Genomic DNA, 25,467 nt, shown 5'->3' with positions numbered 1-25,467 from the left:
TGAAGGAGAGTATTGTTCATTCAATGCTCTCTCTCTGTTCAAAACCAGTGGACAATTACTGAATAATTTGAATATGTGTGGTAGGCTGCATTCCAAATTTCCAGAAGACAGAATTGACTAAAACCTCAAGACATTCTTTTTGAAAACACATGGTTTATACAACACAGCTTATTTTATTAGTACTAGATTAATATTATCATTATGAAGCTACTAGCTGTAAATTATAAAAGATAAAATGTTCTTTTTTGAAAGAGCTATTTATAAAACAGAGAGTACTTACTTACAATCAGTCAGTTTGATAAAGATCTCTGATAGAATACGTACTCACCATTGTTTTTTTTTCAAAAAAGAAAATGTTATCTTTATAAATATAGAAGCTAGATGAAATTCTTTGATGATACTGTAATTACATGTAATATTATCAAATCATTTGAATTTGTAGATATCCTACAGTTTATTGTGGTCCGCCTAATCACCTAGATTTGTAATAATATTATTTATATTGTACACCTGTAGATTATTATAATATACAGTATTAATATTATATTGTAGATATTATTTCTAAACATTTCCCAATGCAACAGCTCCTTTTGTTATTATATACAGTATGTATATATGTGTTGTACTGCACAATGTTCTCAGAGTGTATCATATTATTATGGAAATCAGCACTTAACTTCCGCCAAAAACTCGATAGTTTCCTGGATTGTGTTTCAGACTATATTTAATTTCCTGCTTGCTGAATACTTAAAGCCATACATATTTAAATGAAATACATTATTCACAAACGAAAGCTGATGTATGGTTTTTTAGTATGGACGCTGAAAACTGTATTTAAGCACGTACTGGAAGCTATTGGTGTGTGAGCTAGACTTGGCTTTGTTCTCTTACAGTATTTGTATACCTTTTATTTTCAAGTTTAAGGTAATAATTACCATAACAAAGGTTCTATACAATACATTGTTATAGTTATGGTGCTAAGTTTATTATATAGAAATAAGCTTGTTGTAAATGTGGGCTTTGCAATTGCAAAATCTTTTATGGACCTTAAGAGAATTCTAGTTTTTTGAGTGTCTGGTTTTTAAGTTTATACTGTAAGTTTAATTGTCTTTTACATTAACATTTTAGTGATAGCATCAGGAATATCTACTATCTTGATCAGTAACTAAGTGTTGTGTAATCAGTGATTGTGAAATTGCTGAGGAAGACTAATGTTAGGTTGTATTTATACACGGTTCAGTACTTTGTTTGGTATCTGCCCAACTTTATATCAATATTTGTTGTTCTCAGGCGTTATTATCTTTTGTGTAAATATATCTGATTTTGTAACTACAGATCTAGAATGTTCTTTTATTCTAGTCATTCTGCTGCTGCTGCCAGGTACAGTATACTAACTACAGTGTATTCAGTTTCTATTGTCATTTTAATTTTGATTGTAATTCTCAATGGCAATCATACTAAATAGTTTGCTTGTACAGCTTTAGTTCTAGAAAAACAATTCTATATTTTCTAAAAACAAAAGGAAATACTCTAACAAAAGGTTTACTACAGTGTTAATGTTTGTATGAAATTGTTTGATAATGTTTTATTTTATTTTAGATTTATTGGATAATCAAATGTTTGGAAAATGTACAAAAGGTACGTACCAAATGTAATTTGTTGGCAAAGAACTCTTAATCGCTACTCTGCAATCTGCATTTACCCGATTTCCATCTATTCATATCTTTTCTATTTTTTTAGGGATATCAGGAAGTGACAAACACACTAAACTAAAATGAGTAGCGACCTTTTACCTAATTTCCGGAAACACTATGTTAGTGACAAAACCCGGCTGAAGCGCTTGAAAAAAGAAGCACAAAAACGAAATTGTAAAGTTATTCTTCATAAGACCAACATCCCAATGAAAAATTCTTGTGAAAAAGAAGATTTGAAGACTAGAGAAAAGAATTTTAAAGAAAAAGATGAGAAAGATCAACAGGTTCCCACTGTCACAGACTTGTTACCAACGGAATGGTCGACCTCACCAGATGAATATGAGTGTTTTCCATGCAAGTCTGATGATACACGAAATATTTTCCAATCTATTAAATCATTTTCTATATTGGATCAAAGTTCCAAACCCAGTGTGGCTGCAGATACCTTATTTCTTACTGATCTTGGGAAGACTTTATGCGATTCCAAAAAGGATGAGGGTGATGAGAATTTTGAGAACAAACAAAATGCTCATCAGGTTGAAACAAAAATTAAACAAGAATATACAAATGAACATTCCTTTGAGGAAGAAAATACAAGTAATTGGTGTCCTCTGACACCAATGAGTGAATCTGAAAGAGATACTGTGACTCCTAATGCATCGGAAGATGGAAGTATCGATAACAACCTAAATGATAATGAAACTAAAATTCCAATAATCAAGCAGGAACTTTGCAGTGACACGCATGATTGTGGCAGCAATAATCTGGTTGTAAACAATACTGGGACAGTTTCTATCTCTTCTGATTATGACAGCGAAGAGAATATTATTGAATCTGATACAGAAAAACAGGTGACAATTAAAACTGAAATAATAGAAAATATTCAAGAAGAGTATCAATTACTTAAACAATTTGAAAAATTTGTAGCTGATAACGAAACTAGTTCTTTACATGAATCAAATGAGCTAATTATGGAATTAAGTGACCAAAGTGGTCCATCAAAACTCTTGATATCAAACAGCATTGAGAAAAGTTCCAGCCAGCCTGACAGCCTGAACTCAACAGAACATCCAACAGAAGATGCAAGTAATGGTGAAGAAGAATCGGAAAGTAATAAATTAAAAATCTCATTGTCAAATACAGATTATAGTAGGACAATGTCACCAGAAATTTTAGTTGAACAATCAAATAATCAAGAGGTTAGTTTATCAAAAATGTCATTATTAGAGGACTTTCAGGAAAGTTCTATTAAGGATGATATGGCAGAACAAACAAGAAATACTGATGCAAAATCCAATGTGCTTGATCCACTATATCGATCAAAAAATATTCTTTCACCAATAAGAGATTTGGAATATGACCAAGATATTCCTCTATCAAAATCTGACCATTTCAGTTCCATTCAAAAATTAGTTTCAGAAATAGTTGATAATATTGTCGTATCTGAAGAAACTGAGGATGAAAATGTATTTGTAAAACCACATAACCTACAAACAAATGTTTTCTCCAAAATTGAAAATGTTACAATACCACTTAAAGAGACACCAGCAGATGTTAATTCAATTTCCAGTACACACGACGTTAGTAATGATGAGAAAGAAAATAATAAGAAAGATAGTGTAACAATTAAGGAAAATCCAATATTGACAAATAATAAAACTAGTTTAAAGCCAACACCAGAAGAAAAGACAACAACTCTGGTGGAACCGGTGTCATCGAATACTTTGAAATCTAAGTCAGAAGAACACATGGCTTTAGTGGACTTGAGTACGCTACATAAACCTGTTTTAAAGAAACCTAAAAGAGGACGTCCAAAGGGACGAGGACAAGCTCAGTACATATATGGTCCATATACCATACCAGGTTACCATGGCATGCATAATGTTAATAGCACAACAAATAACCCCAGTCAACAATTAGTGAATGTTCCACTAAGGTTGCCATCTAAAGGTGTTATTGGACTGGTTTCGCAAGCAACTTACAGTGAGATACAAAAACATCAGTCTGAACATGTCGTATTTCCAAATCCTAAACAAAATCAAGTTCTATACAAAGGTCAACCTACTGGGCCTGATGGCGGCATCTTTGTGCCGATATATGATGCAAAGGTTTTGGAATTGGTTCAGAAAACGATTTCAAACGTTGACAAGAATTCAAAAATTGCACAACCTGTAAAAATTAATGAACAAAATAAGATGATAGAATTACAACGGCCTCCACCATCATATCAACCAGCTAGAGTGTCGACTATCCCAAATACACATATTGCATACCCAGTTCAACAAAAGTCTGCAAGAGAAAAAAGTAAAACTTTCCAGAAAGATACTTTGCAAATAGGAAGTGAATCAGTGCTAGCATTACCTCGCAATGCTGTGTCAAATATGCCCATACCAATTTCAATCCCAAAACCCCGCTACTTTCGTAAAGGATCGAATGTGAAACCTGCTCCTTTAACAGTTAGAGAACAGTTGCACGAAAAAATGAAACAGAAGCTATCTAAAAAGAGTGGAAATTCAACACCATCAGTGTCTCCTAACCTTAGTAGTTCTCCATCACCACCACCACCACCACCACCAAGATTTCAAGTTGTACCGTTTCCAACAAAAGATGGCACACTACCATCATCACTTCTACCTCAAACACAACTGACACGACAAATATCACCAAACAATCATCCACAAATATCGCAACTACTACCACCTCCTCTCCAGGCCCAACCAAGACTAGCACGCCCCCAACAATCGCAGCTGCCACTTCCATTGGCACCACCTCCGTTAACCCGATGTCCGACTATTCCTTCAAGTGGTGGTCAACTTCAACATTCCAAACCTCTGCAAACTACAACTTCTCTAACATTCCCAGACTACAGAACATTCACAACAGTCCCTCCTATGAAGTATGGCGACTCAGCTGTAACTGTACATCACTACTACTCTCAGTCTAATCCTCACAATATGTTCAATCATCCTCCACCTGTGGCTATCCATCCGACAACTGCCTTGCATCATTCTGTAAACTCTTCTTCTGTATCTGTTTCATCTGGTGGATCTTTTACAAGTTCAGTTCCTAGTGGCAACTTGGGCCTATACGCTCAAGTGAATCTAACTAACCAAATGCCACAAACACAGCATTTCAAAGGACCAAGTTTTTTCCGTGGTGGTAACCAACCTGCTACGAGGTTTTTGAAAGAATTCGCTATTCCACCTCCACATGCTGCATTGGACTTAAGTATGCCGACAAGAAAATCTGAGAAAACTCTTTCTGAACCAGAGCCAGAACCTGTTCCATTGGACCTAAGCAAAAAATCCGTCAGTACTGCTGATATTAACTGCAAACCACTAGATTTAAGTCAAAAGAAAACAAATCGGTCCTCAGAAATCCAGAGATCGTTTGTCGATGAAGTTATTTCCAAACAAGAAAATCCCCTATCTACCATATTGCTGCAGAGTAGTGTCAAACAACTATCGACGCATCATATGCTTGATCAAAATCTCTCTGTTCTGGCAGCCGCTGCTGAAATGCTAGAAGCTAGTAACATAAGCAGTGATGCAACTGCTTCATCACCGCCTAACCCAACAATGGAAAAACTTAAAGTTAAATTTAATTCCAAAAGAAAGTTGTGGCATTTGGTACCAGGTAAAAACATTCCGAAACAGATTGGTAAAAAGTCGAAAAGAGGAAGACCTCCACTCAACAAAAAAGCTAAGGAAGTCAGTACCGGAAACACTCACAGTTGTCAATTCTGTGATTTCACTGATTCTCAAAAAAGTGAAGTTCGCTTACATATCAAATCCGTTCACTTTTCTAAGTTTACAAAAGATCCTAAAACAAACAAACTTCACAAAGCTACAAATTCAGTAAATAAAGAAAAGGTTAATGCTACTAATAATAACAACCAGATTCCATTACCAGCAGGCAAGCAGTTTGGGAAAGATTCGTTTCTTTGTAAACACTGCGACTTCAAAGCAAAAGCTAGGTATCTGTTGCAACGACACGTTATGAAATGGCACCCCAATAATACCTCTTACATGTGCCATTCAAAGGACTGCGCACAGATGTTCCAGACGATGGAACTCTTGCGACAACATCAACTAATGCACAAGAAAAATCAGAAGTACGTCTGCAAGATCTGTGGCGCCAGTTACCATTATATGAATGGACTGCGCGCGCACGATGCACGACACCACGCCTCCCTCGCCTATCCGTGTTCTAGTTGCGGGCTAAAGTTTAAATCACCAGGAATGTTACAGCGACATCAAATACAAAAGAATCATTTTAATAATGGTGATAAAACCTCTTGAGAAATATGTACAGTAAACTTAACCAATGCTGAAATAAGTAAATCCGCTCTTTTTTAAAGAGTTTTTTTTAACTGTTCGGTTTGAAGTATCGGTTGAAATAATGTTTGGAGAATCTGCATGCCTTTTATTTTCCATAACAGTTCATCAGGCATCTGTCAAACGTTACTAATCGTATGCAGACGTGACCCCTGACCTTCTCTAAAGAACAACTTGCAAAAGGTTAGGGTAACATTGTGACAAATTACATTCTATGTTTTTGTTTTACATATATGATTTTCTATAATAATGATTATAGTATTGTGTTATATAATATATTAATTTATTCAAATATCAAAGTGATTTTAAGGCCAGTATTCCTTTAAAATTTATATATAAGTATAATACTTTCCATAACTTAATGGTTGAGTTAGTGAAAATAGATTGGTATTTGTGATTCTTTTTTCCCCTTTTTTTATGAGTCGCCTGTTTCCACAAATCGAATTTATTCGCGCGAATCGAAAGCGTCAGCTTATGCGCATCTACTTTTTGGGGCACGAAGCATGTGCAGCCAATCAGAGTTCATAATTCGCGCGAAAATAGATTCGAATAGTGGAAACAGACAGGCTGTGTATATATATAAATGTTTTTTTTTTGTTGTTTTCTATTTAGCATTTTCTGGTACAATAATGGATACTAACTTACTTAAGCAAGTATTGTAAACTTCTAAATTTTTACCAGATTTATTTTGATATTGTTGTACTAGAAATAAAGTAAATAACTATATACTTAAGTTGTTTACATTAATAGGCTTATTTGATTTTAAATTACTTACTAGGCCTATAGCTTTGTACAATTATATTTGTAAAACTATAATTTTTGTAATTAATTACATTGCCATGGTTTGTATAGGCCTACTAGTACTATCAATTAATTTTATAATAATAAGGTGATCATAGTTTAATACTGTATTATTAAATATGTAAATGTTTTTGTAAGTTTTTTTATTTCTGTTATTATCGAAACTTGAAGCTTTGGTTTTGATTGGAGTAAGTGGAGTGGAGTGTATATCAAAACTAAAAACTCTTCAAACACGTGTTTGATCCTGTAACCTAATAATAAAAAAACGAAAATACTATTGTAAAAAAATGGAGCGACTAGTAGCCTATTGGGCTGGTTTGTAATGGTAAGTACGTATGTCTGCTGTTGCTGTTACCAACTTTTGGGTCCGATTTTGTATATAACTTTTTATAGAGAAAAGAGAAGAAGAAGAGAAAATAGTCTGAGAAAAAGACATCTGTCTGTGTACGGGGGACGAGGAATTTTAAATGTTTTGGGTAAGTACCGTACTGTTTTCCATTTTCTGTGTCCAGGTGGTCGGACATTTGAATACAGAATTCTCGTAATAGCTGCAAAGCGAGTTGCTTGGTTGGAAATGTCAATTGGACTAAGTACCACTACTAGATCCAATACAAGGCACCCGATTCCCAGTGCTGTTTCTTCACTAACTATCTATTACCGAATTATCACAGGAAAGCTTAGCTTAGTTGAACATTTTGAAATGTAAGTAATGTTATATTCTTCAAATTAGGCTAAATTGAGTAAGTAAATAGATTGGATTTAACAATTAAATCAACTTAGCAATAGACAGCCGTTTGGTATGAAAAAAAAACGATTTAAAAGTTTGTAGGCCTAAATAATGCAATATAGGCTATCTCAGTGGGGATGAATAAAACATGGCATTTACTGTATTTTTTTCATTTCCAATTTTACTTTATAGACTGTTTGTGGTGAGGACCATTTACTTTTTACTCTGAAATCGAATATTCTTGTTGATTTCGTCCGGTTTTAGCAACATTTAGCATTAATTAATGTTTAGGTACACCCTGGGATATCATGATTTTACTACCATTTTCATGTTGTACATATTATATTTTAGCAGAAGGTTTCATACTATAATGTCATGTTAGGAGGGATCAGTTGGTATTCGATAAAACATACCGTTGCTATGTACTCGAACTTTGATCAAACGGTACACAATGATTATATGTTTACTGATTTGCATATCATGCGTTCAACGTCACCAAATGTTATGACGTCACGTTCATATTAAATATCCGGGTTTTTCAATTATGGTGATTTCAACATTTAACCTGCAATAATATCATGGAGGCTAATGGAAATAGTATATAATACGCCTACACTATATTCTGTACCCTTAGGCGACCATTGTTATATTTTGTCATAAGGTTTTAATGATACATAGTTGCTTTATCGTGTTTGTAATTTACAAACTTTAGATGGTTCTATAGGCAAAAATTTAATGTGTATAACTTAAATAAGAATCAATCAATAATAATAAGATTTTTCAAAGATTTGTTCGATATGCCCAGTTGGCTATCTGCCAAAGACTGCCGACCGAGAACTGGAATAATTAACTACTGAATTATGTAAGCAATAATTGTGATCTTCGTGAAGCCATGAGCCTATTTCCCACTCATAATTTGGAAACTTTTAAATCGCAGGAATTTACCGTTCCTTATCCCATTATGACCAATACATTTTTAGGAATCGACAGAATAAAGCAATAACTTCATACACGTTGATAAATTAGATAGGAAGTTGAAGTTTTACGGATCACGGAACATAAATAGGTCTATAGGCCTAGACCCAGTTTATTTTATTACAGGACTTATCCACATTAAATAAAAAAGGAAAACAGTTGATTCTTGTTTACTGTGTATCCGCAAATTAAATCATTTAGGATGTGTTGCGACAAAAGAATTTGGGTTTGCGGTTGGTAGGCTAAATCCGCCGTAGTGAATTTCATGCAATTTCATTGTTGTTCACAGAGTTGTCCAAAAATTAGACGTCACGGCGTCTTGGGTTCTGTTGAAACCTCCGATTTTAAAGTTTGGAATATTGTTATTTTATATGTTAAAAATAAATAGAGTTTTCCTGTCTGATGCAATTAACGACAACGATGGCGGAAACAACTTGTTTCCAATTCGTAAGCACCAACAATCTTGTTTCTATTTCGTTTGCAATGCCTCTCATTGTTCCGTTTTGCCAAGTTTAGCATAAAATATTACGGGAAAAAAGATGAAATCATACAGCCTTAATATCGGTACCTTAAACCATGGTCCATCTTTTCAACACGGTGGTGTTTTTTGTTATATATTTTGCTTGTAAGTTAGGTCATCTATTGTATGAACTTAATCGCCACGTCACGCAAGATATTGCTATTTTTATGGGTCAAGGCTATACAGCATGTGAAAAATTTAATCCTGAAGATAAACATGTTATAAGAGCCAGGTATAAAGGTTATCGTCAGTGACTTAAGTTGAATCCATTGTTTGAATGGCTACCGAGTATGAGGATCGGGCCGCCCATAGCCCTAGATGATAATTCTTGTAAGCCTATACTTCGTTTATTGCTGTGCTAGTGGGTGTGGTAGAATTTGTCAGCTGCAAATGAATTTTATCCACCACTGTCTATTAATATTATCACCCACCTTTTCAAGCAATTATTTATTTTTTAAATTATTAAATTGAAGAATTTTTAAACTACAACCGAGGTTTTTTATTCTTCTTATTGAAATAAACTTTATTTTTCAAATAGTTCACATAATTGAAATCGAACATTGCATACCCAATATTTTACAGGCAAAAGGATTATTAAGCCCCACCTTCCCCACACACCTGTAATTCGGTAAAATAGAGGGCTCACTTCTCATAATTACAGATGACACAAAAGTGTGTCCACCAGATTATGGTAGAGAAATTGATACCGTTTTTTAAAGGACCAGTTTTAGCAGTCATAAAAAACAATTACATATTTCGAAACAATATATATATATCTATATATAAAATAACAGATTACTTTTTAAATTTTTGTATTATTTAACTGTATAACAATATAGATAAGAACAACAGTGGTACCAAGAACATCAACAAGCTCCACAGATCATGAATCAGGAAAATAGTCTTTTGTTTTGAAGATTTCTGGTTGACAATATTTCTTGACAACTGTGGTCTTGGGTACAGAAGATTTCTACAAGCAAAATAAACAATTAATGTAATATTAAGTTCATTTAATCCACAAAGTAAAAGCTCTGTCTACACTATCAAAATGTGACACAAAAATGTGATGTGCCCATATATGGGCATGAAGTGATGTCATATCACTACCATATTTAAGCATAATATCACTACATATTTAAGCAAATCATACTTTTTTGTCAAATTAGTTTGATAGTGTAGACAGAGCTTAAGTCAGATACTTATCACATCACTGGTAATATTTTGCTAGATTCCAGGTATGTTTATTTACTATTTTATTTAGTATGTGTATTTTCTATAGATGTTATTGGAGGCAATTCAGTTTTGTATTGTCTTTTTTTTAAATAAACCAAAATAAATAAATAAATAAATGTCAAAATGATTTAAAAAGTATACCTGCGCAAATAGAGGAATTGAATTAAAGAACCCTTTGAGAGACTTCATTCCACCAAGGTCTTTCTCAGCCTGTATCACCTGTTCTTCCATTGTACAAACGTTGTCTTTAACCATGCTGACAAATGCCTTGAACAAAAACTAAATTAGTTCAGCCACGTAGACTTAACTACCAATACTCTTCTTAAAAATAAATTACCAGAGGCAGATCCAGGATTTGAAACAGGGGGGAGGAGGGGAGATCAGGGATCAAGTAGTGAAATGAAGAGCTGAAATTAATCTGATGTCCTATCTTTTGCATTATAATTTGCGAAATTTAGAGGGGGGCCCCCATCTTGAATCCGCCCCTGATTACTTACTTCTAATTGGTCTATTTGTTGAAATACTTCTTTTATTTGGTTCATTTTTGACGTTATTTCTGGAAGACAGTGATTGAGTGAAATAGAAGACTCTGAACGAATCTGAAATGTTAAAAAATAATCAAAAAATAATACTGTAAATAGAGATTTAAAATCAAGGGGAAAATATCTAAAAAAATATATGAAAAATAAAAGAAATATTTGTGTGCTAATTTTTTGGAAAGCTGGAGAACAACAAAAGCTTACAATATCAACAACGGCACAAAACTCATCAAGTTTAGTAAGCATTTCTTCAATTTTTTCTTCTACTTGTTGTTTCTGTAAAAAGAAATGTGATTAATATTAGAATCACAATCTGTACTTACGAATACAAGGCCAGCCATATTACTAATAGTACTACAATTGAAAATGGAACAAAGTTCAGAAAAGAAATTCACTTGCATCTTTTGTAGAATCAGTTATAAAGTATTGGGAGTAATCCAAAGCTGTTTCTTCAACAATCTCGTCTGTTGTTAGTACTACATCTTCTTTTTCCGCCTCTTTTACTTCAGAAACAGATGCCATGTTTTGTCTTCTACATCTAAAAACAGCAAGTTGGGGAAAGTGCAAATCCAAATGGAAGGCGAGATGTTTTTGTTATTCTTGCATCCACACACAAACAGTAGCCTAGAGGAGCAGTACTACAAAATGATGGTAATAATTGATTACTCTATAGTAGTATACTATAGATATCAGGATTTGGCAACTAATTTTAGCCTACTACCTAGTGAATACTAGAATTACAATCAATACGGTTTATAACATATCTTGGACTCTACCTACCAGTAATTTTTTCCCTATTGTGTTTTTATCTATCGCTGATCAATTGTGACTTTTGACTTGCGTGTTTACGGAAATACTAGTTCTCAAAATAAATGTTTTTAAAACGAATTTTCTTCTTAGTAAAAAATTATTTAGTTTCAATAAATAAACTTTAAAATATCTTTTTATATGTAATAATATTTCTAGCCATATATTTATGTATGTAGTAAGACATACAAAATAAAAAAAGTCGTTTTAATAAACCCTTTTAATTTGCTGGAATTCCCCGAAACACAACCATTACATCATCATCATCAAAAACAACAACACTCCGATTCTTCTCCCCGGCCCTTTCTCTTCCCTGTACGTCGTCCAACTCACCACACGTCCTGGCTCTGCTCTGGTGGACTTCATTTTTTTAACTGTGTGTGTGATCTGTCCCTGGACCCGGTCTATGAATTATCTGGTAAAACTAAAGTTTTTTAGGATCATATTTAGACTTTTAGTCTAGGCATAGGCCTTAGAAAACGATGGTATATTTTGTATAGCCAGTCTGGCTAGGCTCCTCCCTAGCCTAGTATTAACGGAATAACGTCGCTAGCTTACATTTCCGCAACAACGATGACACAGCAATCCGGGGCGAATTGACCACCTATGGCATAGTTGTCATGATGGCTTGTAGACAAAATGTCCCAGATTGAAATAGATTTTTAGAGTAAATCCATATAATGTTGTATTATTTTTTTTAAATGGCCAGCTAAAATTCAAACTCAACTTTTCTTACACTACAGTGATGGAGAAATATAAGGAGGAGGCGGAGGAATGGATCAAATCGAAAGATGCATCATTTACTCTCAGTAAAGTTAACGAAGAAGTCAGAGAACTTACTTTTGAACTTGGACCAACATTGCAATCAGACTCTAGAGTTACTTTCAAAATAACATGTTCTAATTCTGAAAATCAAGAAGAATTTGTAAGTGCATAATATTGTTTTGATAATACTCATAATATATTTGTCATCTTTTTTTCAGTAATGTGTTTTTGTATTCATTAATAATAGAAATAATATTTTGTCTAATATTCTGTCTAAAGCTCTGTCTACACTATCAAACTGTATGTGACAAAAAAATGTGATGTGTCCATATATGGATATGATGACGTCATATCACCACCACATTCAATTCAATTTATTCCGGTTTTTACAATACAAACAATAACACACATCACACATGATAGACCCTGGGGACTCCAACAGATAGTTTTCGATGGGACGTCCCACTTTTTTTGTCAAACTAGTTTGATAGTGTAGACAGAGCTTAATGTTTATAATTACTGTATAGTCTGTCTCTAGCGAAGATGAAGCCACAAATTTACATTTCTTTGAAGTGAATGATGCTTTGGAAAATAAGAAGAATAAAACATTATCACAAATATTAAACATGATTCAAATTATCTTCTCTAATGTAAGTTAAAAAAACTTTTATAATTTATTTAGTTGCACAAAACCAAAAATACCATAACTACTTACTAATTTTATATTTTTTTATTAATTTTTTTATATTTTTTAATTATAATATATACATTTATGAATTGATTTTATTTTAACATATTGACACAATATAAAATATCATCATTATTAGATAATATTTGCAATAATATAACTCATGAATATGCAATGAACCAAAATGACACCTATAATCACTTACATATAAATCACAGCTTGTGTACTCTGTTTGGGCTCCAGCATTGTTTTGCTTGATAGAAGTTTATTTGAAGTTACAAATAATTTGTGTGCTTATTTAACCATCAGTTATTTAAGATACACATTCAAAATTCAAGAAAATTATATAATAAATAAATTTACAGAAACATGATTTAGACACAGAAAATGAAGATGAGGAGGATGATGAAGAAGACAGTGAAGAAGAAGATGATGATTATTACACACTAAAGGAGGAAAATGACAGGTATAAATCAGCACTTTTGAGTGTTAAAAAGAAAAACAATTTTTTAAAGGAATTTTGTTCTATTAATTTCATGCAATGCTAAAGAGTATGTTTAAGTTTGCCACTTGAGTTGTGTTAATACTGTATTATCAAGTTGAATATAATAATAATTGTAGTCTTATATAGTGCCTAATATACAAAGTGCTTTATACACAAAAATATCTTAAGATAACCAAAAAAAAGAAGAAAAGGAACTATTTACACTGCTCTGTTCTCCAGTACAGAGTGGAGCAGATCTGTATTTCAGCTTCAGAATGACCCTATGATGAAGTCTTGGCGTTCCTATTTAAGCATTATTTTCCTTCCTAAAAATACTCATATACGCATATACAAATTGTTTAATGCAAAGATTTAATTGGGATATTCCCTCCTCTCTGTCCAGCTGTTATGTGCTCTTTTTATTAGTAATATTACAGATGACATTGATGATGACTCAAGTCTGAACATGAAATATCCAAGAAATATGCCAAATTCTGCGGCAGTTTCACGTCTTATGATAGGTGAGTAGACAACAACAGCTTAACATCTCATATGAAGGATGAGGTAAAGAAACGACATGATAGTAGATGAAAGTAAACAATACTAGAGGTTTATAGAGTAAGTTTTTGTTTTATTTACAACAGCTTCACATCTCATCCAAAGGATGAGGTAAGAAGATCAAAAAGCACTAGATGGAAGTCATACAATACTAGAGTTTACTGGAAATTCAGACTAGGGTTTTTGTTTTATAGATCTTAAACAGCTTAAGAAATCGTCAAGAGAGAACAACTTTGGTATTAAAGGCGGTCCCAGAGGTGATAACTTATTTTTATGGGTATGTTCACACTTAATATGTTTTTTTTAAATATTTGTGTAGGCCTACATATAAATATAAACATTTTCAAATTCTATAAGCAATTTGTTGACGAAAGATTAAATTAAACTACTCATTACCAGTAGATTCTCGTTAAAGCTTTAGATTTTTATTGCTTTTTTCTCATATGTATTTAGATGTTACCTATACTTGTCATGCAATTTTATTCTTTTTGTTCATTTTATACCAAAATTCAATCTCTGTTTACTTAGATTGCAATAAAGACTATTTTAATTGAATTGAAGTATTATGTAACCCCGTAATTTGACTATTTTTTTTGGCTTTAAATTGCAGTTTTTTCAGGTAAATACATATTTTCCATCCAATTTTTTTGGTCAAAATGGCCAAATATTATGTGACATTAAAATGGCATATTCAACAAAAAATAGTTTTTTAAGAGTTATTTTTTCAGGGGGGACAATACATCGTTAAGACATCGTAAACAAAACATCTAAACTAAAACCATTTCAAGTTTGGTCTCTTTATTTCTCTTTCTTTTTTTTTTCATCTTCAGGATGTACTGTTAACTGACTTTGATAGTACATCACGATTGGGGAGTGACATCGTGAGGTATGCAAAAAAGTATAACGAGGAACCTGCAATTAAAATTGAGATGACATTTCCATCAGGATACCCAATGGAGCCTCCATTCTTACGAGTCGTCAAGCCTAGATTTAAATTTCTTACCGGTGGGTAAAAGAAACTATTTTAGTATACTTAAATATTTGAAAAAGAATAAAGTAACATAATTAAGTTAAGCTAGGAAAAGGTGAAAAAAAACATTTTTATACTGGGTGACCTCTTCAGTCAAAGACTCTGGTCTCCCAGAGGGCCCAGTTATGATAAGTGGCTGTGATGTACAGTACTAGTACACCAGGGTAACTCCCTACTCATCTTGAAAGATGTACTAGGTTCTTTAAAAGTGCACATAAGCTAGATGTGTACACTGGACCTACAGTTTATAGTCCTTATCCGAGAAGACTCATTCTACCATAGCATGTAATGTAAGTATAGTATTAATTTTTTTTGTTTTTAGTTGTGTAGTAAAATTTTACTGTTTATCTCCCTCCATGTATTTAGGTCATGTGACTATTGGTGGCAGTATTTGTATGGAATTATTAACACGGTCTGGTTGGTCACCTACTAATGATATTGAGGTATGACAATTTTGATTTTTTAACCAACACATTCTGCATTTTGCAAAGCGATAAATAATATTACAAACTAATTATAAATGATTGGATTGTCCCAAGCTAGACTAGAGTAGATAATACTGTAATAATAATATTAATAGTTCATTCTTATATAGCGCATATAAGCAAGCTATCAATGCGCTGAACATTATTACCCCAGTCATTTTTATGGATCAAACACGTATGGAAACATGCTTCCATAATGCAGCTAGTAATCAGCGCAAAGTTGTGTCTTGATCTAACCGGTACCCATTTATACACCTGGGTGATGATTAGTATTACATCTGAAACCTTTTTTAACTACACTGCATTTCACAAATAAAATAAAATCTATGGAACCTAGCAGGCGTTTAAATATATGCTTTTTTGTAGAGCATTTTGGTGCAAGTACGAGCCGAGATAATGTCTGATACGAATGCTAGGCTAGACAGCAACCCAAATACTGAATACTCTGAAAAAGAAGCCCAAAATGCATTTAAAAGAATGACACAGAAGTATGGCTGGGATAAATAGCCTATCAGAATGACACAAAAGTATGGCTGGGATAAATAGCATATCAGAATGACACAGAAGTATGGCTGGGATAAATAGCCTCTCAGAATGACACAGAAGTATGGCTGGGATAAATAGCCTATCAGAATTACACAGAAGTATGGCTGGGATAAATAGCCTCTCAGAATGACACAGAAGTATGGCTGGGATAAATAGCCTCTCATAATGACACAGAAGTATGGCTGGGATAAATAGCCTATCAGAATGACACAGAAGTATGGCTGGGATAAATAGCATATCAGAATGACACAGAAGTATGGCTGGGATAAATAGCCGATCAGAATGACACAGAAGTATGGCTGGGATAAATAGCCTATCAGAATTACACATAAGTATGGCTGGGATAAATAGCCTCTCAGAATGACACAGAAGTATGGCTGGGATAAATAGCCTCTCAGAATGACACAGAAGTATGGCTGGGATAAATAGCCTATCAGAATGACACAGAAGTATGGCTGGGATAAATAGCCTCTCAGAATGACACAGAAGTATGGCTGGGATAAATAGCCTCTCATAATGACACAGAAGTATGGCTGGGATAAATAGCCTATCAGAATGACACAGAAGTATGGCTGGGATAAATAGCATATCAGAATGACACAGAAGTATGGCTGGGATAAATAGCCGATCAGAATGACACAGAAGTATGGCTGGGATAAATAGCCTATCAGAATTACACATAAGTATGGCTGGGATAAATAGCCTCTCAGAATGACACAGAAGTATGGCTGGGATAAATAGCCTCTCAGAATGACACAGAAGTATGGCTGGGATAAATAGCCTATCAGAATGACACAGAAGTATGGCTGGGATAAATAGCCTCTCATAATGACACAGAAGTATGGCTGGGATAAATAGCCTATCAGAATGACACAGAAGTATGGCTGGGATAAATAGCATATCAGAATGACACAGAAGTATGGCTGGGATAAATAGCCGATCAGAATGACACAGAAGTATGGCTGGGATAAATAGCCTATCAGAATTACACATAAGTATGGCTGGGATAAATAGCCTCTCAGAATGACACAGAAGTATGGCTGGGATAAATAGCCTCTCAGAATGACACAGAAGTATGGCTGGGATAAATAGCCTATCAGAATGACACAGAAGTATGGCTGGGATAAATAGCCTCTCAGAATGACACAGAAGTATGGCTGGGATAAATAGCCTCTCAGAATGACACAGAAGTATGGCTGGGATAAATAGCCTCTCAGAATGACACAGAAGTATGGCTGGGATAAATAGCCTATCAGAGTGACACAGAAGTATGGCTGGGATAAATAGCCGATCAGAATGACACAGAAGTATGGCTGGGATAAATAGCCTGTCAGAATGACACAGAAGTATGGCTGGGATAAATAGCCTGTCAGAATGACACAGAAGTATGGCCTGGGATAAATAGCCTATCAGAGTGACACAGAAGTATGGCTGGGATAAATAGCCTATCAGAATGACACAGAAGTATGGCTGGGATATATAGCCTAGCATGATACTACATTTTGTATCATTTGTGCAAATCGTTAGTCAAGTTAATAAATAAATAACAACATATTACATAGAATTTTAAAATGTTGTATAATACTGTACTGCTATACTAGCAGGCCCACTTTACACCACTTGTTGATTTTCATTCAGAGTGTCAAATCCATGAGTGACCATCAGGGTTAAAATATTTGCGTGTAAAATCCAAAAGTGAACTTTAGGGCTGCAAAATTTACTTAAAAGTTAAATTAATAGAATTTTTAAAGATTACAACAATTTTATGTATACGAATTCAGTAATTGGAAAAAATAACTAGCAATCTTTTATAAAATAATTTGTAGAACCATTTTGTTTATACAGTACGCTAAATATGATACTGTAGGTTATGGTAATTTTAGACAAAATTTAAAATTAATATACTGTATGGTTATACATACAAGGTTGTTTGCAATGGTTTTAGTGTTGGTTTTAAACGTTAGAATTCTTGTACGATATTTACATATTTGCGCAATTAATGTATATTTTGTGAATATTTTGTGATCTTTATATCATTCCATACTTAATTTCAGAGTTTAGCAATCCCATGTTTCTTTCTATTTGAAGGCCTGTTTCCACTAACACAAATAAAAACCATTGGCAAATGCGCATTCACATAGCATTCTTTTTGTGAAGCGAAAAACTGCATAATCAATTTCAACTCAGATATGTTTGATTCACACAAATATTTGTTTAGTTATTGAAAAAATGTATAATATATAGATAAATAAAGTGAAATAATAAATATTTATTATATACAACAGAAAATAAGAAATTTTGCATATATTTTTTAATGTTTCCCAGTTATATTTACAGTATCCGGTAAAATGCCAAGCATTCTTATATTAATATTTAAATTATAAATTTAAAGCCTGGTTCCCACTAGGACGTAACGCAAACACGCAAGCCACAACGCACAAACGCAAGCCACAACGCACAAACGTAAGCCTCAACGCAAACTAATTGACCAATCACAAGCGGCACTTGGAATAATCACGTTTCGTGCTTTGCGTCCTAGTGGGAACCAAGCTTAAAACAGAAGCGCTTTTTAATCACTAGTTTATGTAAGTGCGACTAAATTACAGTAAATAATGTTTTGAGGGATCACCCTTCATTATCAGTGGTTTATATATTAAATATTTATATCAAATAAGACTAATTCTTAATTTAATAATGTTGCATCGTTATCTGTGTATTTAAGATTTTATTAAAAACAGTGTGTACTCTCCTGGGTGACTATTGTTTATACATTTTAAAAATAAATACATTCGATTAAAAATAAATACAATATTATAAATACTTAGGAGTAAATAGAACTTTTCATGCAACAAAAGGTAATATTTTTGGAACCACATATTCTCTGTCGTGAGCCTAAATTTTTATAAGTTGATGAACTACGGTTGCTGTGTAGTGGATCATTATCAGGATAAAGTAGTTGGCGGAAGTGCATTGAGAAATACTTCTAGAGGAACAGCTACTGTGTCGTTATCTGCTGAGGTCATGACCTGTAAAAAAGACAGTGATAGGTTAGACGAATGTAGTAGTTATTGGACTGTAGCAGCTTAGCCACTTTATCCTGAAATCACCACATGAGATGCTGGGACTGTGGAAAAGAATGCATACAACATGTTTATGTTGAACAATCAGTGGGTATACATTTTTCCTTCAATATATGACTTTTTTATGATAAATTTCATTTCGTAAACATGTTGTAAAAGTTAAATATTTTCTCTCATCCTAAATATGGACTCCTTTTTGCAAATCATGGCTACGCTACTGCGGCGTTGAATGCTTTATTACGAAAGGAACAATGAGACTAACCCTATCATGCGGAGCAGTGTGCCAGACTACGAACGAATCATCTTGTCTTTTCTCGGGGATCAACTCTTCTGTGGTTGATGATGTTAATATCTTTATACCGTGCATGTTGGCTTCGTGCCGATGTAGATGGTGTTTGTGCCTGAAAACATAACCACACAACTGGCATTTAAATTTTCCACGTGAGGTATGCGATCGAATGTGTGCCTTGCACATGGCTTCGGTTTTAAAACGCCATGTGCAGCTGTTTAACGAGCAAGCAAAAGGGCGGTCTAGCGAATGAACCTGCATATGCTTCGCTAATGTAGATTTGTCCGTGTACGCGAATCCGCAAACTTCACACAAGACACACCCGGCTGGATGTAGTTGTCGGTGTTGCTGTATCAAACTATTAACATTGGATTTAAACGTACACTGCTCGTGTGCGCATACGAATATCTTTTTACGATGAATCTTTCGGTGTGCATTAAGACGTGTTTGCGATTTAAATGCTTTACCGCATTCGTCGCAAAGGAAGTTGCGTTCCGTTCTGTGAATCTCCATGTGAGTTCTCAGTGACCGCGCCCTTTTAAAGCTCTTTCCGCAAGTTACACACAGAAATTCGCCAACTCTTTCTTTAGATGTTCGTTTCGTTGGAGTACGTTGCTTTGTCGACGGATCATCCTGCCGTTCAGCATTCATTTTTAAATATTCCGACAACCACACGACCTCACCCGCTGTGACCACGTCATCGTCCATGTTGCTTTCGGTCTCCATGGCCGATTCATGGTTGTCAAGCATGTGTTTACTGAGTACGGTACTTGTATAACATTTATAATCGCAATGAATACAGTAAAAAGTTTGTTTAGTGTACTGAAAATTCTCGCCCTTTTTCACGTGTTCTTTCATGAGTTGAAACTGGTAATCTTTTTCGTCTTTAAGATATTTACACCTTTGTTCATTTAGTTTTTGACATTCTTCTAGCTCTACGGGTGACCTGTTATCGATAGTTTGAGTATTTTTATCAGCAAACACGTCAACGGCATGATGTATTTTATAATGTCGGATCGTGATTACCATACTGCTAAACGTTTTGTTGCATAGTTCACAGCGACTGCTGTTTTCTTCTTTTACATCTAAATACAAAAAAAAAAATTTACAATCACAAAATTTAAGGTCTTGTTAATTTTTTAAATTATTTTTAAACAATAGTTGGCTTATAGTTAGTTGTTGGCTTAAAAATTATCTATAAATAAAATATACAAAGCACACAGTATTTCAATTATAATTATGTAATAAAATTACGTTGCAATCGATGAGAAAGAAACTCTATTAAATCATAGAATTGTTGAACACACTGTCCACATGTGAACGTATTGTAATAACTTTTGCTAAACATTTCATTTGATTCTGAGCCATTTTCCATCTTCGACACCAGTTCAGTTTATCAATCATCAGTTTTCCTTCGTACCAATTTTTACACATTCATTTAGTTTTCGGATCTGTAAATTTAATTAAAAACATAACTTAATGATCACAGCAAGCATAAAACTGTTTGTTAGATATTCTCCATTTTTATTTTAATCTCCCCCCCCCCCCCCTGCTAGTCTCCACCACCCAGGAGTGCCTAAATAGTATGTAGTATAACTTAGGCTAGGCTTAGCTGCTTAACCCCACCAGCCAGTGGGGCCAGGCCTCCTACACACTCTAGCTAATTATTAATAATATACAGTATAATATAGAGGCTAGGCCTAACGCACAGCTATCATCATGTTAGGTACAATTTAGGTACAAATAGGGCTTTACTAAAATACAAACAAGTTATTATTATAATTAAAATATTATAGAGCGTCAATATGAATGATTTTTATTCAGAAAATGTCATTTACACCACAAACCTGACAAACAAAACAATCGAAATATGGAGGTCAATATTTTTGTTTTTTTGTGTGAAACGTTTACACGAAATCCATAATGATTGTCCCAATTTCATATTTCTCCCTCCCCAAAGGTAAACATATCTTTACCGGGAACGATGATCGATTAATAATACAAATAATAAATATAATAAAAATTATTATATTGATTAAACAAATTTGAATATGTCTAACTAGGCCTAGGCCTAGGCCTACAATTGTTGTATTAATAATAGGTAACACAGTATTTTAACATTATTAGCTTTGTTCTCTGGCAATACAATGTATTTTTCACCTAAAAGTGTGTTTTACGTACGTACGTACTATACGAATCGCGGCCCAAAACACGACGACCTCTCACAACGACGGTACGCACCAGCGCAGCAGCATGTGGGCAGACGATCCTACATCTCAACTTATCACTTGGCCTATACTCTCTCCTGTGTGTGAATAGCGAACCATTTTCTTTATTACAAAATATTAATTCAAAAAAGTACTAGTCTGGTAATAAGCTACATTTATTAGAGCATATACTGACACCAATTTCAGGTAAATATGTCATTTTCTTTAATTTATTTCTAAGCTTTCCTATCTGTCAGTAGGCTTGGCCTAGCTAGGCCCTCTAGCCTACTACTAGTCTAGCTAGCTAGGCCGGTGATTCGCTATAGGTCTACTCCTGGCTAGGCCTAGTAAGTCAGTATACATTACTGCTGCTGGCTAGCCTACTAAGCTCACCCTAAGCTAGGCATACACATGTGTGATTTGGGTACGGGATGATTCGGCCCAAATAATATTGATTGTACTTTAAAATTATAATGATTTTTAATATATTTTTTAGACTTTTTGATAACATTTTATATAGTTTGGTTTTATGTTTAATTTTCAGAGAGACTTCTGGGTGGTGGACGGAGGGGGGGGGGGGAAGATTGGTGGTTGGGGTCGGGGATTGGTGGTAGCGGATTAGGTAGGGTATTAGTGGTAGGGTTAGGCCTAGGCTAGGCCTAGTTAGTACTACCTAGCTAAGGATAATGATGCAATATATTAAATATAAAGCAAAAATTATGAAAATCTGAATTGTTTTAAAATAAGGCATAAACATTGCCAAAAATGATCATTTTATTTCCATGCGAATGATGTTAACAAATTATGACCTCTGTTGGCAAATGCATGTTTGTAAATAATAATTCCATAGGCATATATTTTACGTCTTTGAGAATAAGTATATTAAACAAAATATAGCAAAGTGTCTATAAAGAAATGTGACAGCCCTGGTTTAAAATGCAGAGAATAATTTGGCCTGCTATAATTGTTGATTTATTTATTTAGATGATAAAATTAAATTCTATTATTTATTTTTCAAATCTACAGTAACCAAGCAATTATTAAGTGACTGATGGCAAATTTATTTAAGACTTCAAATACATTTTGAGGCGTCATATTATTCCGTATTGTGTAACAAAGTATTGAATTTTCTTACAAACCTGTTACACTGTGGTATTATAATAATAACAAATTATTTGTTAAAAATCAATAATGTTGATAGCAAGTCGTGTGACAGTTGACAACCTTAACGGATGCCTTTAATTCTGTTTCCATGCCGAGATTCATACCTCAAGGCTCTTACAGCCTGTATGCATGGAAACAATCAATAAAATCTGATACAACAACATTCTTTAATTTAAAATGAAAACCTGTAAATTAGAGCATAATAATGTACAGGGATATTTTCATTAGTACATGAAGTGTTACTGTAGTGAGTGACTGCTTTACTGTAGAGCGAGTATTACCCTAAGATTTAACTGGGTGAAAGGAGGTGGTGGAATAAGCCTTTTGAGGCTACAGTAGGTGGAAGAGCTTAAGGGCTATGGAGGAAATTGTGACTTGTTGGAAGAAATGTTTGGCTACAATGTTGAATAATGTAAGCCTTGATTTAGAGGCCTAGACTGTAGAATTTGATGGTAGGCTGGGAACATGATTTAGGTTTGTTAATATACGGTCAATCATCGCTAATTTGGGTCACAGGTTGGTAGGTAACCAACTTAATCAGGTAAATTACTCAATCTGAACACGCCCTAGGTTGAAAATTACTTTCAGGGTATCAACCACCAAACAAACAGTATTGTAGAACTAGAAAACCCTTCGTTGTAAATAGCATTCATATTTTTAATTCTAATGTAAGACGATAATGCAATTTTTAAATAGTTTTACATTTTTAACAGTATTTTTAACTTTTTATCTTGTTTTTTAATCTGTTAAAATACTGCACGTTTTAAATTGTTGCAATATTGTTGTTTTAATCTACCAAGCAAAGTGAATTTCCATTTTTATGGACAAATAAAATTTCTTGAATCTTGTATTGTGTTTTAACTATTTTTTATTAATTTATTCATGTCAGTAAGCTACGCTCGCGCTAACCGCTCGCCAATTCGCCAATGGCGACTGGAGTCTCCATTTGGCGAAAATAATTATTGCCTCGTTCGCCAAATAGGCGAAAATACATTCCAAGCCTAGGCCTAGCCTGGTCGGCGTGACTTCTTATTGGAGCGAGAATTCGCCACACTTCGGTACTTTCTGACTCGGGTACACTTTTTACCACCACAGCATTTTATGTGACGACGTCATGATCGCCGTGTTCATTTTTTTAGTTCTGTTTAAACATGCGCAGAGCGTGCCTCGATGACGTTTTAATGACACACAGTTAATGTGATTGGTTCGTGGCCGGCCATCGTCGACGTGATGATGAGCGAATAAAAGGGGAAGTCCCTATTCTTCGACGTAGAAAATGAACTTCGAGAAGAAAATGTAAACAGAAACATGTGGACGAATACTTCCGTAAACGAGGCTGTTCTGTTATTTAAAATAGGGAATTTTAAATTTAACAAAGTAATTACCTCAATAGTATAATGTTAACATGTTTAATTTTATTTCCCTTTCGATTATTCTAACCGAAAGTTGCGCTTTAAATTGAATAGCTAAGAAACAGCGTATACTACAACGGCAACCCTGGCCAAACCGCGTTTCGGCCGCCTACAAAGAATGGGTTACGGCCGCTGCATAGCAAATTCAAAGCTTCTTAAATTTCTGCGGTACATTTGTTCCTAACGTACTTGTTTTATATAATAGATTGATAAATATTCCACTTATTAAATATTTAATAAATCGGTAAAATTGACGTTTCGAAGCAAATATTCCATGATGAGAGGCGACATTTTTCGACATGCCTCGTGTGCGGCGAAGACTAGTTCAGAAAATGGAACAGTCCACTGCGGGGGTTATCCAATCATTAATTAACGCGCTAATACATGCATACCATGCACATTGCCTGGGCGACAGTAATTTAGTAATAAGCGGAGAACTGAACCCCCGTAAGGAAAATGGTAAACACTGATATTTATGGTAGGGATTATTTTTTTCAGTGGTTGGTCTTGTTGGCTTCTTCGCACGAGGTCCACGCAAAGTCAAATAAAACGATGTGGTTTATCAAACAGAAATATAAATTAGCTTTAATTCAATACTACATTAGCCAGATTTTGATAATGAGAAAGACTCAAAAATTCAATTTTAAATTTAAAATTGACATATGAGGCGGATGTACATGATAATAATAACCGATTTACGTATCAAAATAAAGAGTATTTAAAGCCTGATAACATGCAACAAAAATTACTCCACCACCTATTATGGACCTCGTGCGATCGGGTGCGAAAATGGGTAGGTGTTTTCCAAAGTTATTTTTAGCGCGCGGATTTCGGCTCGCCGGCTTTTGTACCTCATTTTTAACTCGCGTTTTCTATTAAAATATTTCATAAACATAGATTAAAAATATATAAAAATAATCCCTTAAACAAGATCTTTCCAGGCATATAATTTTTATTCTCATGGGTACATAAGAAATAGTATATTTTTAACTTCAAAGACACGTCACTTTTTGAAATTTCACGAACGTGTTAAAATCGCGGTAACGAAAATCAGCTTCATTGGGATACCTAATAATAATATAAATGTAAAAGAAGTAAAATAAAAAACAAATACATGCATTATTTA

The 25,467-nt window shown here is 34.0% G+C and overlaps 4 protein-coding genes across 7 annotated transcripts; 2 read left to right on the top strand and 2 right to left on the bottom strand.

Annotated features, from left to right (window-relative positions):
• The first annotated feature begins 636 nt into the window (after positions 1 to 636).
• Positions 637 to 6,969, top strand: LOC144850762 (uncharacterized). Its single transcript, XM_078708175.1, has 2 exons — positions 637 to 924; positions 1,600 to 6,969. Exon 2 carries the CDS (start codon positions 1,775 to 1,777, stop codon positions 5,993 to 5,995), a length of 4,221 nt encoding a protein of 1,406 aa, XP_078564301.1. The 5' UTR covers positions 637 to 924; positions 1,600 to 1,774; the 3' UTR covers positions 5,996 to 6,969.
• A 2,880-nt stretch (positions 6,970 to 9,849) lies between these two features.
• On the bottom strand, positions 9,850 to 11,669 carry LOC144850217 (biogenesis of lysosome-related organelles complex 1 subunit 4-like). Of its 3 annotated transcripts, none has more exons than XM_078707452.1 (6): positions 11,607 to 11,669; positions 11,226 to 11,364; positions 11,031 to 11,102; positions 10,785 to 10,886; positions 10,429 to 10,554; positions 9,850 to 10,024 (listed from the first exon to the last, which is right to left on the bottom strand). In XM_078707452.1, the coding sequence occupies exons 2-6, from the start codon at positions 11,346 to 11,348 to the stop codon at positions 9,938 to 9,940; spliced, it is 510 nt and encodes a 169-aa protein (XP_078563578.1). In that variant the 5' UTR covers positions 11,349 to 11,364; positions 11,607 to 11,669; the 3' UTR covers positions 9,850 to 9,937. The 3 variants fall into 3 exon arrangements, with proteins under 3 accessions (XP_078563578.1, XP_078563577.1, XP_078563579.1); XM_078707451.1 differs by having other exon boundaries at positions 11,226 to 11,464; positions 11,607 to 11,661; XM_078707453.1 differs by lacking the exons at positions 11,226 to 11,364; positions 11,607 to 11,669 and adding an exon at positions 11,150 to 11,182.
• Positions 11,670 to 11,930: 261 nt separating this feature from the next.
• LOC144850785 (uncharacterized) lies at positions 11,931 to 16,302 on the top strand. 2 transcript variants are annotated; one of them, XM_078708224.1, is made up of 10 exons: positions 11,931 to 12,051; positions 12,377 to 12,558; positions 12,926 to 13,048; positions 13,452 to 13,552; positions 13,997 to 14,091; positions 14,323 to 14,405; positions 14,959 to 15,133; positions 15,525 to 15,601; positions 16,010 to 16,151; positions 16,269 to 16,302. In XM_078708224.1, exons 2-9 carry the CDS (start codon positions 12,379 to 12,381, stop codon positions 16,148 to 16,150), a joined length of 975 nt encoding a protein of 324 aa, XP_078564350.1. In that variant the 5' UTR covers positions 11,931 to 12,051; positions 12,377 to 12,378; the 3' UTR covers position 16,151; positions 16,269 to 16,302. The 2 variants fall into 2 exon arrangements, with proteins under 2 accessions (XP_078564350.1, XP_078564349.1); XM_078708223.1 differs by lacking the exon at positions 16,269 to 16,302 and having other exon boundaries at positions 16,010 to 16,238.
• Positions 16,303 to 18,494: 2,192 nt separating this feature from the next.
• Positions 18,495 to 21,455, bottom strand: LOC144850782 (uncharacterized). The gene is made up of 4 exons (XM_078708218.1): positions 21,406 to 21,455; positions 20,813 to 21,009; positions 19,532 to 20,643; positions 18,495 to 19,215 (listed from the first exon to the last, which is right to left on the bottom strand). The coding sequence occupies exons 2-4, from the start codon at positions 20,931 to 20,933 to the stop codon at positions 19,132 to 19,134; spliced, it is 1,317 nt and encodes a 438-aa protein (XP_078564344.1). The 5' UTR covers positions 20,934 to 21,009; positions 21,406 to 21,455; the 3' UTR covers positions 18,495 to 19,131.
• Between the last annotated feature and the right edge of the window lie 4,012 nt (positions 21,456 to 25,467).

This window comes from Antedon bifida, chromosome 8, assembly GCF_963402885.1.
Source record: "Antedon bifida chromosome 8, ecAntBifi1.1, whole genome shotgun sequence".
Taxonomy (NCBI): Eukaryota; Metazoa; Echinodermata; class Crinoidea; order Comatulida; family Antedonidae; genus Antedon; species Antedon bifida.
The sequence above is the reverse complement of the archived record's forward strand: the minus strand, read 5'-3'. Positions and strand labels throughout refer to the sequence as shown.

Excerpts from the sequence above, each read along its gene's own strand:
- LOC144850762 (XM_078708175.1), top strand. The coding sequence starts at position 1,775 with ATGAGTAGCGACCTTTTACCTAATTTCCGGAAACACTATGTTAGTGAC.
- LOC144850782 (XM_078708218.1), bottom strand. The coding sequence starts at position 20,933 with ATGGAAAATGGCTCAGAATCAAATGAAATGTTTAGCAAAAGTTATTAC. Across the intron at positions 20,644-20,812 it reads TCTTTCTCATCGATTGCAAC|ATGTAAAAGAAGAAAACAGC; the intron begins GTAATTTTATTA and ends TTTTGTATTTAG. Across the intron at positions 19,216-19,531 it reads ACACTGCTCCGCATGATAGG|GTCATGACCTCAGCAGATAA; the intron begins GTTAGTCTCATT and ends TCTTTTTTACAG.
- LOC144850785 (XM_078708224.1), top strand. The coding sequence starts at position 12,379 with ATGGAGAAATATAAGGAGGAGGCGGAGGAATGGATCAAATCGAAAGAT. Across the intron at positions 12,559-12,925 it reads CTGAAAATCAAGAAGAATTT|TCTGTCTCTAGCGAAGATGA; the intron begins GTAAGTGCATAA and ends ATTACTGTATAG. Across the intron at positions 13,049-13,451 it reads TTCAAATTATCTTCTCTAAT|AAACATGATTTAGACACAGA; the intron begins GTAAGTTAAAAA and ends ATAAATTTACAG.
- LOC144850217 (XM_078707452.1), bottom strand. The coding sequence starts at position 11,348 with ATGGCATCTGTTTCTGAAGTAAAAGAGGCGGAAAAAGAAGATGTAGTA. Across the intron at positions 10,555-10,784 it reads AACAAATAGACCAATTAGAA|GCATTTGTCAGCATGGTTAA; the intron begins GTAAGTAATCAG and ends TTTTTGTTCAAG. Across the intron at positions 10,025-10,428 it reads CAATTCCTCTATTTGCGCAG|AAATCTTCTGTACCCAAGAC; the intron begins GTATACTTTTTA and ends TTTTGCTTGTAG.